The following is a 15,835-nucleotide window of genomic DNA, read 5'->3' on the forward strand; positions in this document are numbered from 1 at the left end:
CCAGAACGCGAGCTAAGACCACTCAATAAAAGCAACAACAGTTTCGAGAGCAAGATCGGTCAGGGGATTCCAGAGGACGGAGACCCCGGAAACAATAGTGAATATTTCATAATTTATTTTTTTTTTTTGTTACATTTGTACCCCGCGCTTTCCCACTCATGGCAGGCTCAATGCGGCTTACATGGGGCAATGGAGGGTTAAGTGACTTGCCCAGAGTCACAAGGAGCTGCCTGTGCCGGGAATCGAACTCAGTTTCTCAGTTCCCCAGGACCAAAGTCCACCATCCTAACTACTAGGCCACTCCTCCACTTTCAGCTCACGGAAGTGTAAGTGTGCTGAATCTAGGATTGGGGTTTGTGCCGACGACCCGGCATGATCCTTTTCGCCTACGAATTGCTTTGCAAAACCTTTTTCGAAAGTTACAATGCAAAGACCACCCGACCTCGATAGATATTTCTGTAGTGAAGCCTACGTCGAGGTGGTACCCTCCAGGACTGATTAATCCGGTAGTGTCAACTTACGGAGATCTGATATTTCATGATCTTGAAGCTAGTGAAAAGAATCTATGTTATGAGAATACTAAGAACCATATGACATCTAGACAATGTTTGGCCCTGGAAAGTCTAATCAAGGAACTCTCTATTATGGTTATCAGGGCTGATAAAGGAGGAGCAACGGTCATCTGGGATAAACAGCAATATATGGATGAAGCAAAGAATCAATTGAGTGATCAGATGGCCTATAGGATACTGTCAGAGGATCCAATGAATGATTTACAGGAAGGTATTAAGGAGTTGGTTTTGGATGCTGTGAAAATTAATATGCTGATGGCTAAAGAAGGAAGATTTCTAATGGAGGAGAACCCTCAAACTCTGAAAATTTACTTCCTGCCTAAAATTCATAAACAGATGTGCTCTCCCCCTGGACGCCCAATTGTTTCAACTAAAGTCATCAGTTCTTGAACCTTTATCGATTTTTATTGATCAGTTTCTGAAGGATTATGTTAAAAAGATGGACTCTTCTCATTTTTTGAGACATTTGGAATCTGTAGACAGCGTGACGGCAGATACATGGCTTGTCACGCTGGATATTGTATCCTTATACACGAATATCCCTCAGGCTGGTGCTTTGCAAATTATCAAAGAGATAATAGAGGCGCGTCCAGGGGTTCAGAGGATATCGACTGAGTTTATTCTGACTGGCAGATCTAGTAATTTGTAAAAACTATTTTTGGTTTGATAAACAATTTTATCTACAGACACGGGGTGGTGATGGGGGCTACCCTAGCCCCTTCTGTAGTGACTCTCTATATTGCTCAAATGGAATCAGGATTGATCTACTCCTCCCCATATTTCCAACATGTTAAATTTTGGAGGCGTTTTCTTGATGTCTTTTTTTTCTATGGACAGGCTCTAAAACAACCTTGTATGAGTTTGTTCAATGGCTAAACAATATAGATGTTAATATCTCTTTCACTATGACGGCTCAAACTACTGCTATTGAGTTTTTGGATCTCCTGATTTATAAAAAAGGAGACAGATTATTTACATCTCTGTATAGGAAACCCGTAAGCAGGAACACATTACTACAGTTTGGTAGCTTTCATCCTTTTCAATTGAAATATAATCTTCCCATTAGTTTTTGAGGGCTAGGAGGGTGTGCTCAACGCTAGCGGATTTTAAGAAGCAAGCAGCTGATTTGAAAGCAAGATTTTTAGTAAGAGGGTACCCTAGATCTGCCATAAAGAAAGCCTACACTAGAGCCAGGTTTGCCCAAAGATCCCTCCTGTTACAAGAATCTGAGAAAGTAGAAGAATGTCTGACGTGTACTACCGTTCACAGATGTAAGTCAGAAAATAGTGCAGGCCCTTAAGACACATTGGCACGTTCTTCAATTATATCCGTGCTTTGTAGATCCACCTCTTATATCATTTACCAAGGGTAAAACCTGGGGGAACGTTTGAGTAAGAAAAAGTTTATAGGTAGTGACATTACCAATATTACTCAGAGGTGTCAAAAGAGTTACGGACGCTGTCAATGGTGCCCACTGGCTATTGTAGGAGAGACCTGGACTGTACCGGGGAGAGGGAAGGTTTTGAGAAGTCCCTCTGAAACTAACTGTGAGAGTAAGAATGTAATATATGCAATTATATGCCCCTGTGGTTTCATCTATATTGGCAGGAGCTCTCGCCCTATTAAAATAAGATTGAATGAGCACAAATCCAAGATTCAAACTTAAAACCTTCAAGTCCCGCTAGTGAGTCATTGGATGCAGAAACAGCATAAATGGGAAGATATTAAATGGCGGATTGTTGAATGTTTAGATAATCAGGAGGAGGGTGGGTCATTAAAGAAATTTTTGAATTTTAGGGAGCAATTTAATATTTTTTTCGTTACAAACAGTAGTGCCAAAGGGCTTAAATATTGAGATTGAGTGGGCTACTCTCATCTAAGAAGTTCCTTCCTACCACCTGCAGCACTTTAGGAGATTCTTTTGTTGTCGGTGGAATGCCCTGGGGGGGGGGCGGGGTTATATACGTCACTGATCAGCTGATATTTAATTCGGTCAAAAAAACGCTAGCGCCATCTTGGTTAATGAGTTACTTTTGCTGAGCTGACGCTAATAAAAATACAGGGTGAGTTATATGACTATATACCTTTTAAACTTTGATTCTTTCTGGATGGAGGTTTAGAGCCGAATTCTGGGTAATGTAATTTAATCTAAGGGTTTATGTATTGCAGGGGAATGTCCTTGAGAAAGCCCATGTTTGGGCGAAACGTGCATGTCTGACAACTGTCCCCTTGGGTCAGACAATAAAGCAAGACTGAATGAGATAAGTTTAAAAGATTTGGTGTATTGTAAGCATTTTCAATCTTTCCTATAAAGAAAAATAGCGTAAGGGAGGAAGTATGTGTTCCATTCCTCATGCATCTTAAATTTGGTTCAAGTGTTGTAATATTGTTCATAAGTAGTTTAAGTAAATAACATAATGGCACCTGTTATACAACATGATCACTCAGGGAAAGTTTATGGATGACAGTTTTATAGTATTCAACTAGTAGCAACAGACTTCATAATTCATTATTTTGAGAAACATCAGGATGATATATCTTCTGACTTTATAGTCCCAGCAAACTTGCTTTTAACATAACACAGAAACATCATAGGATCCCAAAAGTAGCAAGATTCCAGGATGCTTGCCCACAGAGCTAAGCAGAGGCTTTCCCCAAGTCTGTTTCGGTGCAGGGCTTTACAAATCCCTGTTGGCAGGTTGCCATGGTGCCTAAAAATTGGACCCTGTTTTCCTTGGCTGCAAAAACAGGCTTTCCTCCACATGACTTGCATTGTTTAGGAATAGGGTTACCATATGGCTCCAGAAAAAGGGCAGGTTGAGCCAGGCTGGGTTTTACTTCCATTGCTTTCAATGGAAGCAAAACACGAACTGTATCAGTGTTCTCCTTTTTCTGGAGCCATATGGTAACCCTATGTAGGAATAGCTTGTTGAAATCATAGTTATGAGTTTGTGTGATTAATGGTTTGAAATTGTGAGGTAAACAAGATCTTCAGCACTGAGGCACAGTTTCACGGAGCTCAGCAGTGACATATATGCAGATGGAAGGAAAGACTACTTTTGAGGCCAAGGTGGCCAGGCAAGATTAGCAGCAGTAAAAGGTGAAATAATGAGGATGGGTGTACTTAGTATCAGCTGGCTCAGGCTGGTTAACTGTGTAGAAACAACTGGGGAGTGGGTTAATTGAGATTACTGGGGATGATGAGCTGGCCGGAGGTCAGACAAGATGAGTGGAAGAAACTGGTTGAGTGTGGGGGAGGTCCATGAGAGAGAGTGTGAGACTGGTGGGGCTTGGACCATGTTGATATCTATGTCTGAGGCATTAGGCTCTTGTCTTCATCTATCAGAGGATGTTCTTATGCTGTTAACAGCACCCTTTGGAGTGAAGCAGAGGCCTGTTGGTTTCTCCTAATGCTGTGGGGTGGCACATTAAGGGGGGGACCTGTTTTACTAAGCTTTTGTTATACAGAATGGGGAAACAGCTTTAGAAAATTAAAGTTTAACTGATACAAGTGTGTGGAGGAAGGAGAAGCAAGGGAGGTCTTTACCTGCTGGTGCCAAAATTCAGAGAAAAATATCTTTCCTTGTCATCAAGCAGATGAAGCCATTACGTATGGGTTGTGTCCATCAACCAGCAGGGGGAGATAGAGAGCACTCAAATTTCACAGTGCCACATGGTCAGCTAGCTCCACTGCCTCTTCAGTATTCTCTATCTCCCCAAGCAGGGTGGTTGCAGCTTGATCAAGCTCCTTAAAAAATCTGCCTGGGGGTGGCTCCTGGCTTGCCAGTTGTTAGCCGGGGTGTTAGAGGCTATAGCAGCTTCAGTTTAAAGGCACATAGGTTAGCCCTTTCCCTGCCTTACCCATCCCCCCAGTGGATGTGAGCACATTAGTTTCACTTTTCCCTGCTCTTTCCCACTCTATACTTGGTGGATGCAGGCACATTGGTTCGCCTTTCCCTGCCTTTCCCACTGTTCTGTACCTCCGGAGTTGATTTGATTGCCTCTTTTGCTGTTTTCTCTACTTTCCTCACAGCATTAAAAAAAAAAAAGCAAGAGGTTTTCTTCAGTTTCTACAGCGTGACCGGAGCTTGTGTACTTTGTCCTGTGAGGTAAGAGTGTTTTCTGACTCCGGGGAGGGCCCGCGATTGGGACGTTTTTGGCGCGAAGCCGCCATTTTGAATTTTCTGCTGTTTTTTCGGCGATGGCTTCAGAGAGTGGTAAGCGCTGTTCCACGTGTGGCAAGCGCAGATCAGCAGCGGGGCTCTGTAAAACGTGCTGTTCAGGCGTAAGAGCCGGCCCGAGCATGGCGAGCGATGATTCTTCCCGCTTGGTGGAACTGGCAGCGGGTGCCATTTTGGAAGCACCACATGGCGCAACCCCCGCTGAGGCGGAGGGTCTGGAGACCAGAGGGGGCCCTCGAATTGAGGTTGGCCAAAGAGCTACTAGCCCCGGACTGGAACCGGGTGCCCAGGGCGAGTTTTTCTCCCCTGGGTTTGTATTATTGCTTCGTAATGCATATATGCTTAAAAGAGCTCAGCCACAGGGGTTTTCTACGGCCCCCCTTACTGCCCCTCCGGTGGATGCAGGCCTGGGATTGCCCTCTGAGGCGTTTTTCCCTGATAGCTGGCCGCAAGAGAAGCGCAGAAGGGTAAATTCCCCTTCAGAGAGTGGCGCACCCCCCTCCCCCGTGGTCGGGATGTGGTGACTCTGAGGGGTCTAGCAGGCCCTCGTGGCCAGAGGAAACAGAGGAAGGTGCAGAAGGGCCACTGGATCCAGATGATCCGTCCGCGGTGAGGATTTTCCACCGCGAGGAGCTGCCAGCGCTTATTTCAGATTGTCTTACAGGTCCTCTCTATTGAAGATCCTGGGAGTGGCGTGGCCTCCTCTGGAAATCCGAGGATGGCAAGTACCAAAAAGCCTGCTCAAGCCTTTCCTTTGCATGACTCCATCCAAGAGCTTATTTCAGCTTAATGGGCTAACCCCGAAGGACCTTTGAAAGTTTCCAGGGCTATGGGGCAATTATTCCCTCTGAGGAGCATTTGGCTCGCTTTGCAATGCCTAAGGTGGATGCCCTAGTCACAGCTGTGACAAAGAGAACTACCCTCCCGGTTGAAGGAAGTGTTGCCCTGAAGGACATGCAAGACCTTAGACTGGAATCAGCACTTAAACGGTCCTTTGAAATTGCTGGTCTTACTAGTCGGGCGTCTGCATGCAGTTGTTATGCTGCTGGAGCCTGCCTGGCATGGTTGCAACAGGCAATGGAACAGCCCGGTGATGGAGTGGAGCCCTTGTCTGAAGTGGCTCCGCGAATGGAGTTGGCCTTGTCCTTTTTGACTGACGCCCTTTATGATATTGTCAGAGCTTCGGCTAAACAGATGGCTGTAGCAGTGGCAGCTCGCCGTCTTCTGTGGCTACAGCATTGGGCGGCGGACATGGCCTCTAAGCAAAGGTTGGTGAAGTTGCCCTTTCAAGGCCTTCTCCTGTTGGGTGAGGAGTTGGAGAAAATTGTGAAAGGCCTGGGAGATGCTAAACCCCAGCGCTTACCCGAGGATAGGCCGAGGCCTCCCTCCAAGGGTCAGGCGGTTCACTCCTCTTATAGACCTCGCTTCCGTGAAGCTAGAAGGAACCGCCCGGTGCATTCTGCTGGGTCCACTTCTCGTGGCCGGTTTTCAGCAGAAGAACTCCTTTCGCTCGGACAAACGTTCTGCAGCAGCAGGCTCAAGACCTGGAGTTCAAGGGCGACCCTCTCGATGAGGGTGCGCCGGCCCCCTCCTCGATTCCTGTTATAGGAGGATGTCTTTCCCTCTTTCTCGAGGAGTGGGCCAAGATTACCTCAGATCAGTGGGTCTTGGACCTGATCAGAGAAGGATACCGAATAGAATTCGATGCCCCGATAAGAGACATGTTTGTGGAGTCCCAATGCAGTTCTGCCGCCAAACGGGCGGCGATAGAGGAGACCTTACAAGGCTTGATTCACATTGGGGCGGTTTCCCCTGGTGCCTCCCGCCGATTTTGGCTGCGGCCGCTACTCCATTTACTTTGTGGTGCCGCGAAAAGGTGGGTCTTTTCGCCCTATTCTGGACGTAAAAGAATTAAACAAGTCCCTAAGAGTGCGGCATTTTCACATGGAAACCCGGCGGTACAGCCAGGAGAGTTTCTCACGTCTCTGGAACTGAAAGAAGCTTACTTGCACATTCCAGTTTGGCCCCAGCACCAGAAGTTTCTGCGGTGATGGGAAAACATTTCCAGTTTCGGGCCTTGCCTTTTGGCCTCGCCACAGCTCCCCGAACCTTTTCCAAGGTAATGGTGGTAGTAGCTGCTTTTCTCAGGCGAGAAGGTATCCGGGTTCACCCGTACCTAGACGACTGGCTCATCAGAGCAGACTCCGCAACAGAGAGCCATCAAGCTACAGCCAGAGTGGTCTCAGTACTGCAATCTCTGGGCTGGGTCATCAATGTAGCCAAAAGTCACCTGACCCCCTCGCAATCTCTAGAATATTTGGGGGCACGGTTCGACACAGACTCCGGGATATGTATTCCTACCCAAGCAAAGGCGGTGCAAGCTTCAGAATCAGGTCCGTCTGCTCCTGAGGATGTCCCGCCCGCGAGCTTGGGACATTGTCCAGCTGTTGGGATCGATGACGGCCACCTTGGATTTGGTGCCCTGGGTGAGAGCGCACCTGAGACCTCTGCAGTATTCCCTGCTTCAACAATGGTCTCCAGTATCTCAGGATTATCAATGCAGACTTTCTTGGCTCCCTGCGGCCTGACTCAACATGGAGTGGTGGCTCTCAGACAGCATGCTGCGACGAGGAATGCCGCTGGCGCTCCCCGATTGGTGCCTAGTGGTGACAGATGCCAGCCTGAAGGGCTGGGGCGCACATTGCAAGGGGAAGCATGCCCAGGGTCTTTGGACACCCGACGAGTCGGAGTGATCCATCAATCGCCTAGAGTTGAAAGCGGTGTTTCAGGCGCTTCTGGCCTTTCAAGTGACCCTGGAAGGATTGGCTGTCAGAGTGATGTCGGACAACACGACAACAGTGGCCTACATAAACTGACAAGGCGGCACTCAGTGCAGAGTGCAGGCCGAACAGATTTGACACTGGGCCGAGCTGCATCTACAGTTTCTGTCGGCAGCTCACATTGCAGGTCAGAGCAACGTGCAAGCCGATTATCTAAGCAGGCATCAAATCGATCCAGCGGAATGGGAACTGGCAGACGAAGTATTCCTGCAGATATGTGCCAAATGGGGCAAGCCTGTAATGGATCTTATGGCGACAAGCTCAACTGCCAAAGTCCCGTGCTTTTCAGCAGACGGAGAGATCCTCGCTCGGCCGGGTTGGATGCCTTGGCTCAACCCTGGCCTCTGGTATGTGTTCCTTCCGTGGCCCTTCCCTGCGGATTCGGCTTCACCCAGGAGAAGTGGTTCTCATCGCCACGGATTGGCCCGGGGGCCTTGGTATGTGGACCTCCGACAGATGCTAGTTGAGGCTCCCCTTCCTTTACCTCTGGTACTGAACCTGTTGTCGCAGGGACCGGTGGCCATGGAGGACGCCTGCCATTTTGGTGTTACGGCATGGCGATTGAGAGGGCGCAATTGAGAGGCAAAGGCTATTCCAATAATGTTGTGTCCACTTCCGTTGCTTATGCCAGGATCTGGCGCCAGTTTGAGGCTTGCTGTGTTTCAAAAGCGATCACACCCATGCGAGCTCCTGTCTCGCCGATTCTGGACTTTTTGCAGGATGGTGTACAAAAAGGCTTGGCCTATAATTCCCTGCGGGTGCAAGTGGCAGCATTGGCCTCCCTTCATGGTAAGGTTGCAGGCGTGTCTTTAGCTGCTCATCCAGATGTGGCACGGTTTCTTAGAGGGGTGCTTCGGCTCCGTCCTCCCGTGCGGGCACCTTGTCCAGCTTGGAACCTGGGGCTAGTTTTGAAGGCTCTGCAGGGTTCTCCTTTTGAGCCGCTGTGGCGAGCTTCAGAGAAAGATTTGACACTAAAGGCCGTTTTTCTGGTGGCCATTACTTCGGCGAGACGGGTGTCAGAACTCCAGGCGCTGTCCTGTCAAGACCCATTTCTGCAATTTTCAGAGTCCGGAGTCACGGTTCGTACCGTGCCTTCCTTCATGCCTAAGGTGGTTTCAGCGTTTCACCTAAACCAGCCTATTTTTCTACCCTCTTTTGTTAAGGAGGAGTTTCCAGAATCCTTTGGGCAGTTGAACCTGTTGGATGTGCGCAGGACTCTGCTGCAGTATCTGCGAGTTACTAACTCTTTCAGGACTTCTGATCATCTGTTTGTTTTGCTATCTGGTTCTCGCAGAGGGTCTCCAGCGTCTAAAGCCACTATTGCCCGCTGGCTCAAAGAAACTATCTTTTCAGCTTATCTGCTTGCCGGCCGGCAGGCCTCTGCCTGTAGCCTTTAAGGCACATTCTACAAGAGCGATTTCTTCCTCTTGGGCTATCAATAGAAATAAAACAAAATAAAACATGGAAAAGAAAATAAGATGATACTTTTTTTATTGGACATAACTTAATACATTTCTTGGGCTGAATACAACCTCTTGGGCTGAAACTGGAGCACTCTCTCCATGAGATTTGCAGTGCAGCAACATGGACTTCGAAGCTCTCATTTGCCCGACATTACAGGCTGGATGTGGCTGCTAGGAGGGATGCGCGTTTTGGAGCACAAGTGCTAGCGCGTGGTGTGACTTGTTCCCACCCTATATAGGGATTGCTTTGATACATCCCATACGTAATGGCTTCATCTGCTTGATGACAAGGAAGGGAAAATTAGGTTCTTACCTTGGTAATTTTCTTTCCTTTAGTCATAGCAGATGAAGCCATGAGCCCTCCCTGTATGATTGTATGATGTGAATCCGTTTCAGGTTCTGTTCTTGTTTCCTGAAGTTCTAATCCTTCCTTGGGAGAAAGCTGGAAAACAGTCTTCAGGATTCTTGTTCACTTATAGGACGATGAGTTCATTCCCTCCAGGGGGATGTGTGTATTCCCTCCATAAATACAAAGAGGAGGACAAGTTTATTCCCTCCAGGAGGATGTGTTCATTCCCTCCTTTTGAGTTCATGCCCTTGTTATGGGGCCATCGTTCGCTGTGAGGAAAGTTCATGTTATTCCCATTGCGGTTTGTTATACTGCTTTGGAAGCTTCAAATACTGAAGAGGCATTGGAGCTAGCTGACCATGTGGCACTGTGAAATTTGAGTGCTCTCTATCTCCCCCTGCTGATTGATGGACACAACCCATACGTAATGGCTTCATCTGCTATGACTAAAGGAAAGAAAATTACCAAGGTAAGAACCTAATTTTCCCATATCTATGTAAAATTTGTATTTCTCTCCGTCATGTTCTTTAGTCCTTGTACTATTTGGAAAGCGTGAACAGACTTTTGTTTACCCATTCTGTTCAAATTATAGATCTCTTATTTCTCGTCAGCTGCTAGGTTTCCAAGCTGAAGAACTCTAACCTCTTTAGCTTTTCTCTCAGAAGGAGTCATCCCTTTTTGATTTTGGTTGCTGTTCTGTTTCTTTCATATCAATCTGTATGGTGGGCACTGATGATCTGTTGAGTTTCATATCAATTAGTGGATTATGACAATCATGGATTTGATATACTGCCTTTCTGTGGTACAGGCACAGATGTTTGTTATATGCAGGTACTTTCTCTGACCCTAGTGAGTTCACAAGATGTGGGGTGTGGTGTTTTTTTGTTGTTGTTGTTGCTTCTGGTGCAATGGAGGATTGAGTGATTTGTCCAGGATCACAAGGAGCCACAGTGGGAATCAAACTGAGTTCCCCAGGTTCTCAGCCCACTGCTCTAACCATTAGGTTAATGCTGATGAATACTGTTGGCAGTTAAAAACAACAAACTTCTCATCTTTGTGTGCCGGGTATACACTTTATTTGCTTAAATTGTTAAAGAATTTTCTGTACCTCACTTCCACAAAATCAAGGTAGTTTACAGTACAAAATGTGGTGTTAAATACTTTCTTTATCAAAAATTTGTATATACCCAGACATCTAGGAGTCCTGACTCTGAATTCTAACTGATTAGAAACCATAGCTGACTCTTTTGCTACCATTGTTTTTTTTAAAGTACTTCATTTATTTATTATAGGAATTGACTTCAAAATCAAAACAGTTGAACTGCAAGGAAAAAAGATCAAGCTACAGATATGGTAAGTGATACTTAGTATTGCTGCTACCATTTAAAAAACTTGGATATATAATATCTCAATACCTATTTAGTTTGAATATCTTTTATTGATTTTTGAATATCATCGCAACAAATACGAGTGTGGCTGTAAAGAACATAACAAACCATATGCAGAACAAACAGGTATAAAGTCAAATCAGCTTGCCTCCCATGACTTGACATCCCCCCCCCCCCCTTCCTTTTGAACAAGGATTCAGAAACAATCCAAAACTTCCAAGGCATTGAGTATGATAAAATGTACACGTGGAGAAAGTGTGTCCAAATATGCTGTCCATAAGCGTAAGAATCTGTGTTTCATCTTGGAGCTCATGCATGTGGCATTTCTACTGTGTCAGCGTTGGGGTGGTTCTTGAGATAGCCATTGAAGAAGCAGGTAATGCTTGTCAGTAAGAAAAGCTTCACGCAAGAATAACCCCGTTAAGTCCGGTACCTTCTTGATTCATGGTCACATTATCTGACAAAGCCGCTGGAAGAGTGGGAGGTCCCACACATCCATATATATGGAACTGAGTTTGATTCCCACTGCAGCTTCTTGTGACTCTGGGCAAGTCACTTAATCCTCCATTGCCCCGTTTCAAAAAAAAAATAAGTACCTGAATATATGTAAACCACTTTGAATGTAGTTGCAAAAACCTCAGAAAGGCGGTATATCGAGTCCCATTTCCCTTCCCCTTTCCCATCCAGTCTTCTAAAAGCTCTGGATTGGTGTCCAATCCCAGATACAGTGTTTATAGTAAGTTTCTGGAATTCCACTCTTCACACAAGTGCCATCAGATGGGAATCCCATTTTCTTAGCTCAAGAAGGATGGATATACATACTTATCAGGAATTTTTAATGAAGTTCTTGCAGTTGTACGCTCTCAACAAGCATAGGCGCTGAATGCAAACTGGCCAGGAATTTCTCAATGAGGTCACACCATGGAACAATACAGAGGCATTGTGATATTCTTGGTCTTTATCCACATGTTATTCATGCCTTCAGTGAAATGAAGCAAATTGGTGAGGCAAGACTTCCCTTGGCTAAACCTATGTTGACTCCCGTTAAACCCATGTTTGTTTGTTCTGTAATTGTATTCTTTATAATAGTTTCCATTATTTTACCCAGCACTGACATTGGGCTTACAAATCTGTAATTTCCCGGACCATCCCTAGAACCCTTTTTAAATATCGGCGTCACATTGGCCACCCTCCAATCTTTAGGTACTGTGGGCGATTTTAATGACTGGTTACATATTAATTTATTTCAGTACATTTATACCCCGCCTTTTGCCATAGTGTTACAGCCCCAAAGCGGCTTACAATGAACTAATTAAAATAAATCAAAATAAATACATTACAGTTACATTTTAGTAATTAGAGTGGGAGAACAGGAAAGGCAGGGGAAAAAAAAGATAAAGATGACTGGCGAAAGTCCTGGCAGGCCAAGGAGAGAGATGAAAAACCAGGCTGACACAGAGAAGACCAGCAAGATGATCCCCAATTCGGGACTGCAGCAGGGCCCAGGTGGAACAAATGAAGTTGGAGACAAACGTCCACAGCAACGCAGCCATCAGAGCAGAAATTAAGATGGCGGACCAATGGTCGTCCTCCGCAGCCTCAACCGCCGGGGCACTCCAGCCAGAGACCTCCATCACTGCAACGCCAAGGGAACAGCTGATTAGCGTTGAGATGGGGCTCCTCCTCCGCAACGCAGAAATGTAAACTGAAGGATACAGCGCCGGAACTACACTCAGGCATGGAGGCATGCAGGGAAAGACACCAGAAAGGAGTCCAGCAGCCCCGGAAAGGAAGCGCGATGTACAAGCGAAGGTAAGCACGACGTGCGATCGGTGACCCGATGTAGCCTGGAATCGGCTATCAGCGTGATGTTTTGGCAGAACCTGACTGTAGGCCAGAACCGCCACAATGATTGGTCAAGGTAACGGGCGACTACCATCTGCGTGCCTTATAGTTGGTGGATCGGTGGCCGGATCCGACCCACTGTCAGCTCAAATTCTTTGCAGCAACAGACCCCTCTCAGCCCGAAATCAGCCCTACTGTAGCTAGCTATCTGTGCGATGCACAGGATGCGCTGGCGTGGCTTGATTTTAGCCCGATGTTCAGCCTGGTGAAACCAAGGCATCCGGAGATAGCCGACAGCGTGATGTTTAGTCGGCGGCCATCTTAACCTTCACTAGATAAGCAATTTCATGCTTGAGTTCTGTGAGTACCCTTGGATGTAAGCCATCCGGTCCAGGTGATTTACAATATGTCTTCCAGGTTCACCCATGATTTCTTTCAGTTCCTCCACGTCGTCACCCTTGAAAACCATTTCCAGTATAGGTAGATCTTACATCTTCTTCCATAAAGGCAGAAGCAAAGAATTCATTCAGTTTCTCCGCTATGGCCTTGTCGTCCCCGAGTGCCCCTTTTGCTCCTTCGTTATCTAATGGTCCCACGGATTCCCTCACATGCTTTCTGCTTCAGATATACCTTTAAAAAGTTGTTACTGTGAGTTTTAGCCTCTGTGGCAAGTTTCTCTTCATATTCTCCTTTAGCCTTCTTTTTCAGTGTTTTGCATCTGACTTGCCAGTGCTTATCTTGTTTTCATTGGGTTCCTTTTTCCATTTTTTTTGAAGCACGTTCTTTTGGCTGAAATAGCCTCTCTCACTTTACCTTTTAACCATGCTGGCTGTCATTTTCTCTTCTTCCTCTTCTTTCCACCTTTGTGAATACGTGGAATGCATCTGGTCTGCGATTTCAAGATAGTATTTTTGAACAATGTCCATTCCTGATTCAGTGGCCTAACCTTTAGCAGCTGATCTTTTTAGGTTATTTTTAACCATTTTCCTCATTTTGTTATAGTTGTCCTTTCAAAAATTAAATGCCACTACAGTAGATTTTTTTTGTGGTTTCATTCTAGATAGTAGCTCAGACTTGATCATGTTATGATCACTGTTTCCCAGGGCACCCAACACAGTTACCTCTTGTACTATGCTCTGCACGCCACCAAGGACTAGATCTAAAATGGCTCCCCTCTTGTCTGTTCCTGGACCAGTTGCTCCAAGAAGCAGTCGTTTATTGCATCCAGGAATTTTATCTCCATGGCTTTCCCTGATGTAACATTTTTCCAGTCAATATTGGGGTAATTGAAATTGCCCATTGTTATATGTTGCCTAGTTTGCCAGCTTTCCTAATTTTTGTAAACATTTCTTCATCTGTTCGCTAGTACAATCCTACAAGAATACTCCTTCCCTTCACATATGGAATTTCTATCCATAATGATTCCATGCTGCTATCCGTTTCATGTGGACTGTTTATTTTATTTGACTCAATTCTCTCTTCGACATATAGGTCAACCCCCCTCTGATTTGATCCTCTTTATCATTGAGATACAATTTGTGCCCTAACAGCGTTGCTTTGATTGCCCACTTTCCATCAAGTCTCTGAGATGCCTATTATATCTGTCTCATTTAGTGCTATATACGCTCTCCCATCTCTCTTTTTTTTTTTTTTTTTAAAGTCTTCTAGCATGTGTATACAGGCACTTAAAAATGTCATGTTTTTTTTTTCTTTGCATCTAAAAGCTGCTTAGAGGTTGAAGGGGGATCCAAGATGGCCACTTAGTATGCTGCTGTTTGATGCGCCCGGATTGTGTTCCGACAAAATCGCTACGAAGGAGCTCCTGGACCTCGGAATTATGGGGAAAAGGAGAGGAAAGGAACGGGTTATTCCCTCTATCCCTACTACGATCTGCCTTTCACAGCAGACAACGCTGGATCAATTCGGGCTGACAAGAGGTCCCAGGCAGGCCTCCTCTCTGGCTATCGGAGCCGGCCAGCAGTGAAGACGGGATATCTTTTAGTCCCGTCGAGCGTCCCCCCCCACCCACAACCAGGAGGGATGGGAGCGGAGGCAGGATCTGCTAACCGTACCCCTGAGGGGGCAATGAGTGAGCAGCGAGGGAACCTGGCTGATCCGTTGGAAGAACAGAATACTGGTTTGGTAGGAAAACAGACTGTGAGTACACTAAATCATATAATAAGTGCTCTTCCTCCTGCTTCTATAATGGGCACCTTGGTTAAACCTGCCGTAGTGACTATAGAGTCACTCTAGGACTTAACTTTTACTGTGCATTCCTCATTGGAGTTACAAACTACTAAAAACTCTGCCGAAATTAAGTTAATTGCAGAAGCTGTCCTCTATCAGATGCAGATAACTGACCAACAAGCCTCCGTGACTAAACAATTAGAGACGAAAATACAATTGTTGGAATCTATTGGGCAAACCTCAATTAAGGATAGAAACTATATGTTTCGACGCCTAGAATATCTAGAGAATAAATCAAGAAAACTTAATTTGAGGTTCATTAATTTTCCAAGATCCCCTTTGGTTGCGCCAATTGATATATTTAAAAAAAATATATGACTAATATATTTGGGATGTCGAAGGAATCACTACCTCCAATTCTGTAGGTACAATATTTACAAGAGAAAAAAAAATCAGAAGAATTAAATTTTCAACCAGACAAAGGAAATGTGATGAAATGTGCTGAAATTAATCTTAGGTTGTTTCTATTTTCTTTTTTTTTCCTTTTCTTGTATCCATATTTCTTATAAATTTAGGTTAAAGGATAAGTACACTTTGGATTTATAATGTTAAGATTTATTACAATTTCTAATTTCTATCTGTTCATTATTTTTTATTTGAGTTGTAAAATATAAACTGAATAAAAATAAATTGAAAAAAAAAAAGAGGTTGAAGGGGATAATGTGCATCCTTTGTTCTGCTCTCTCCTTAAACACACCTGGCTTTCTTTCAGCATTGCTGAAACCTCTCTACTGGGATTCCCTGAACGTCCTGCTTCAATGGTATCTTTCAAGGATACTCCACACTAAATTATATTCCCCTCCCCACCAACCCCCAATTCTAGATTAAAAGCTGTATCTCCTTTTTAAAAGTTAGTGTCAGCAGCCTGGTTCCATCCGCTCGATACAATGGATGGAGTCCAAGCAGTTGCTTCAGGATTTCATAGAAACGACTCGCCAGGCCTTCCATGG

General features: G+C 45.3%; 1 protein-coding gene across 1 annotated transcript in view; it reads left to right on the forward strand.

Annotated features, from left to right (window-relative positions):
* RAB10 (RAB10, member RAS oncogene family) overlaps nucleotides 1–15,835 on the forward strand; it is a 181,530-nt gene that overhangs the window by 78,903 nt on the left and 86,792 nt on the right. Inside the window, exon 2 of the mRNA XM_030198636.1 lies at nucleotides 10,698–10,758. Within this exon, the coding sequence (XP_030054496.1) occupies nucleotides 10,698–10,758 (61 nt within the window). The remainder of the gene's footprint in view (nucleotides 1–10,697; nucleotides 10,759–15,835) is intronic.

Source organism: Microcaecilia unicolor, chromosome 3, assembly GCF_901765095.1.
Source record: "Microcaecilia unicolor chromosome 3, aMicUni1.1, whole genome shotgun sequence".
NCBI lineage: Eukaryota > Metazoa > Chordata > Amphibia > Gymnophiona > Siphonopidae > Microcaecilia > Microcaecilia unicolor.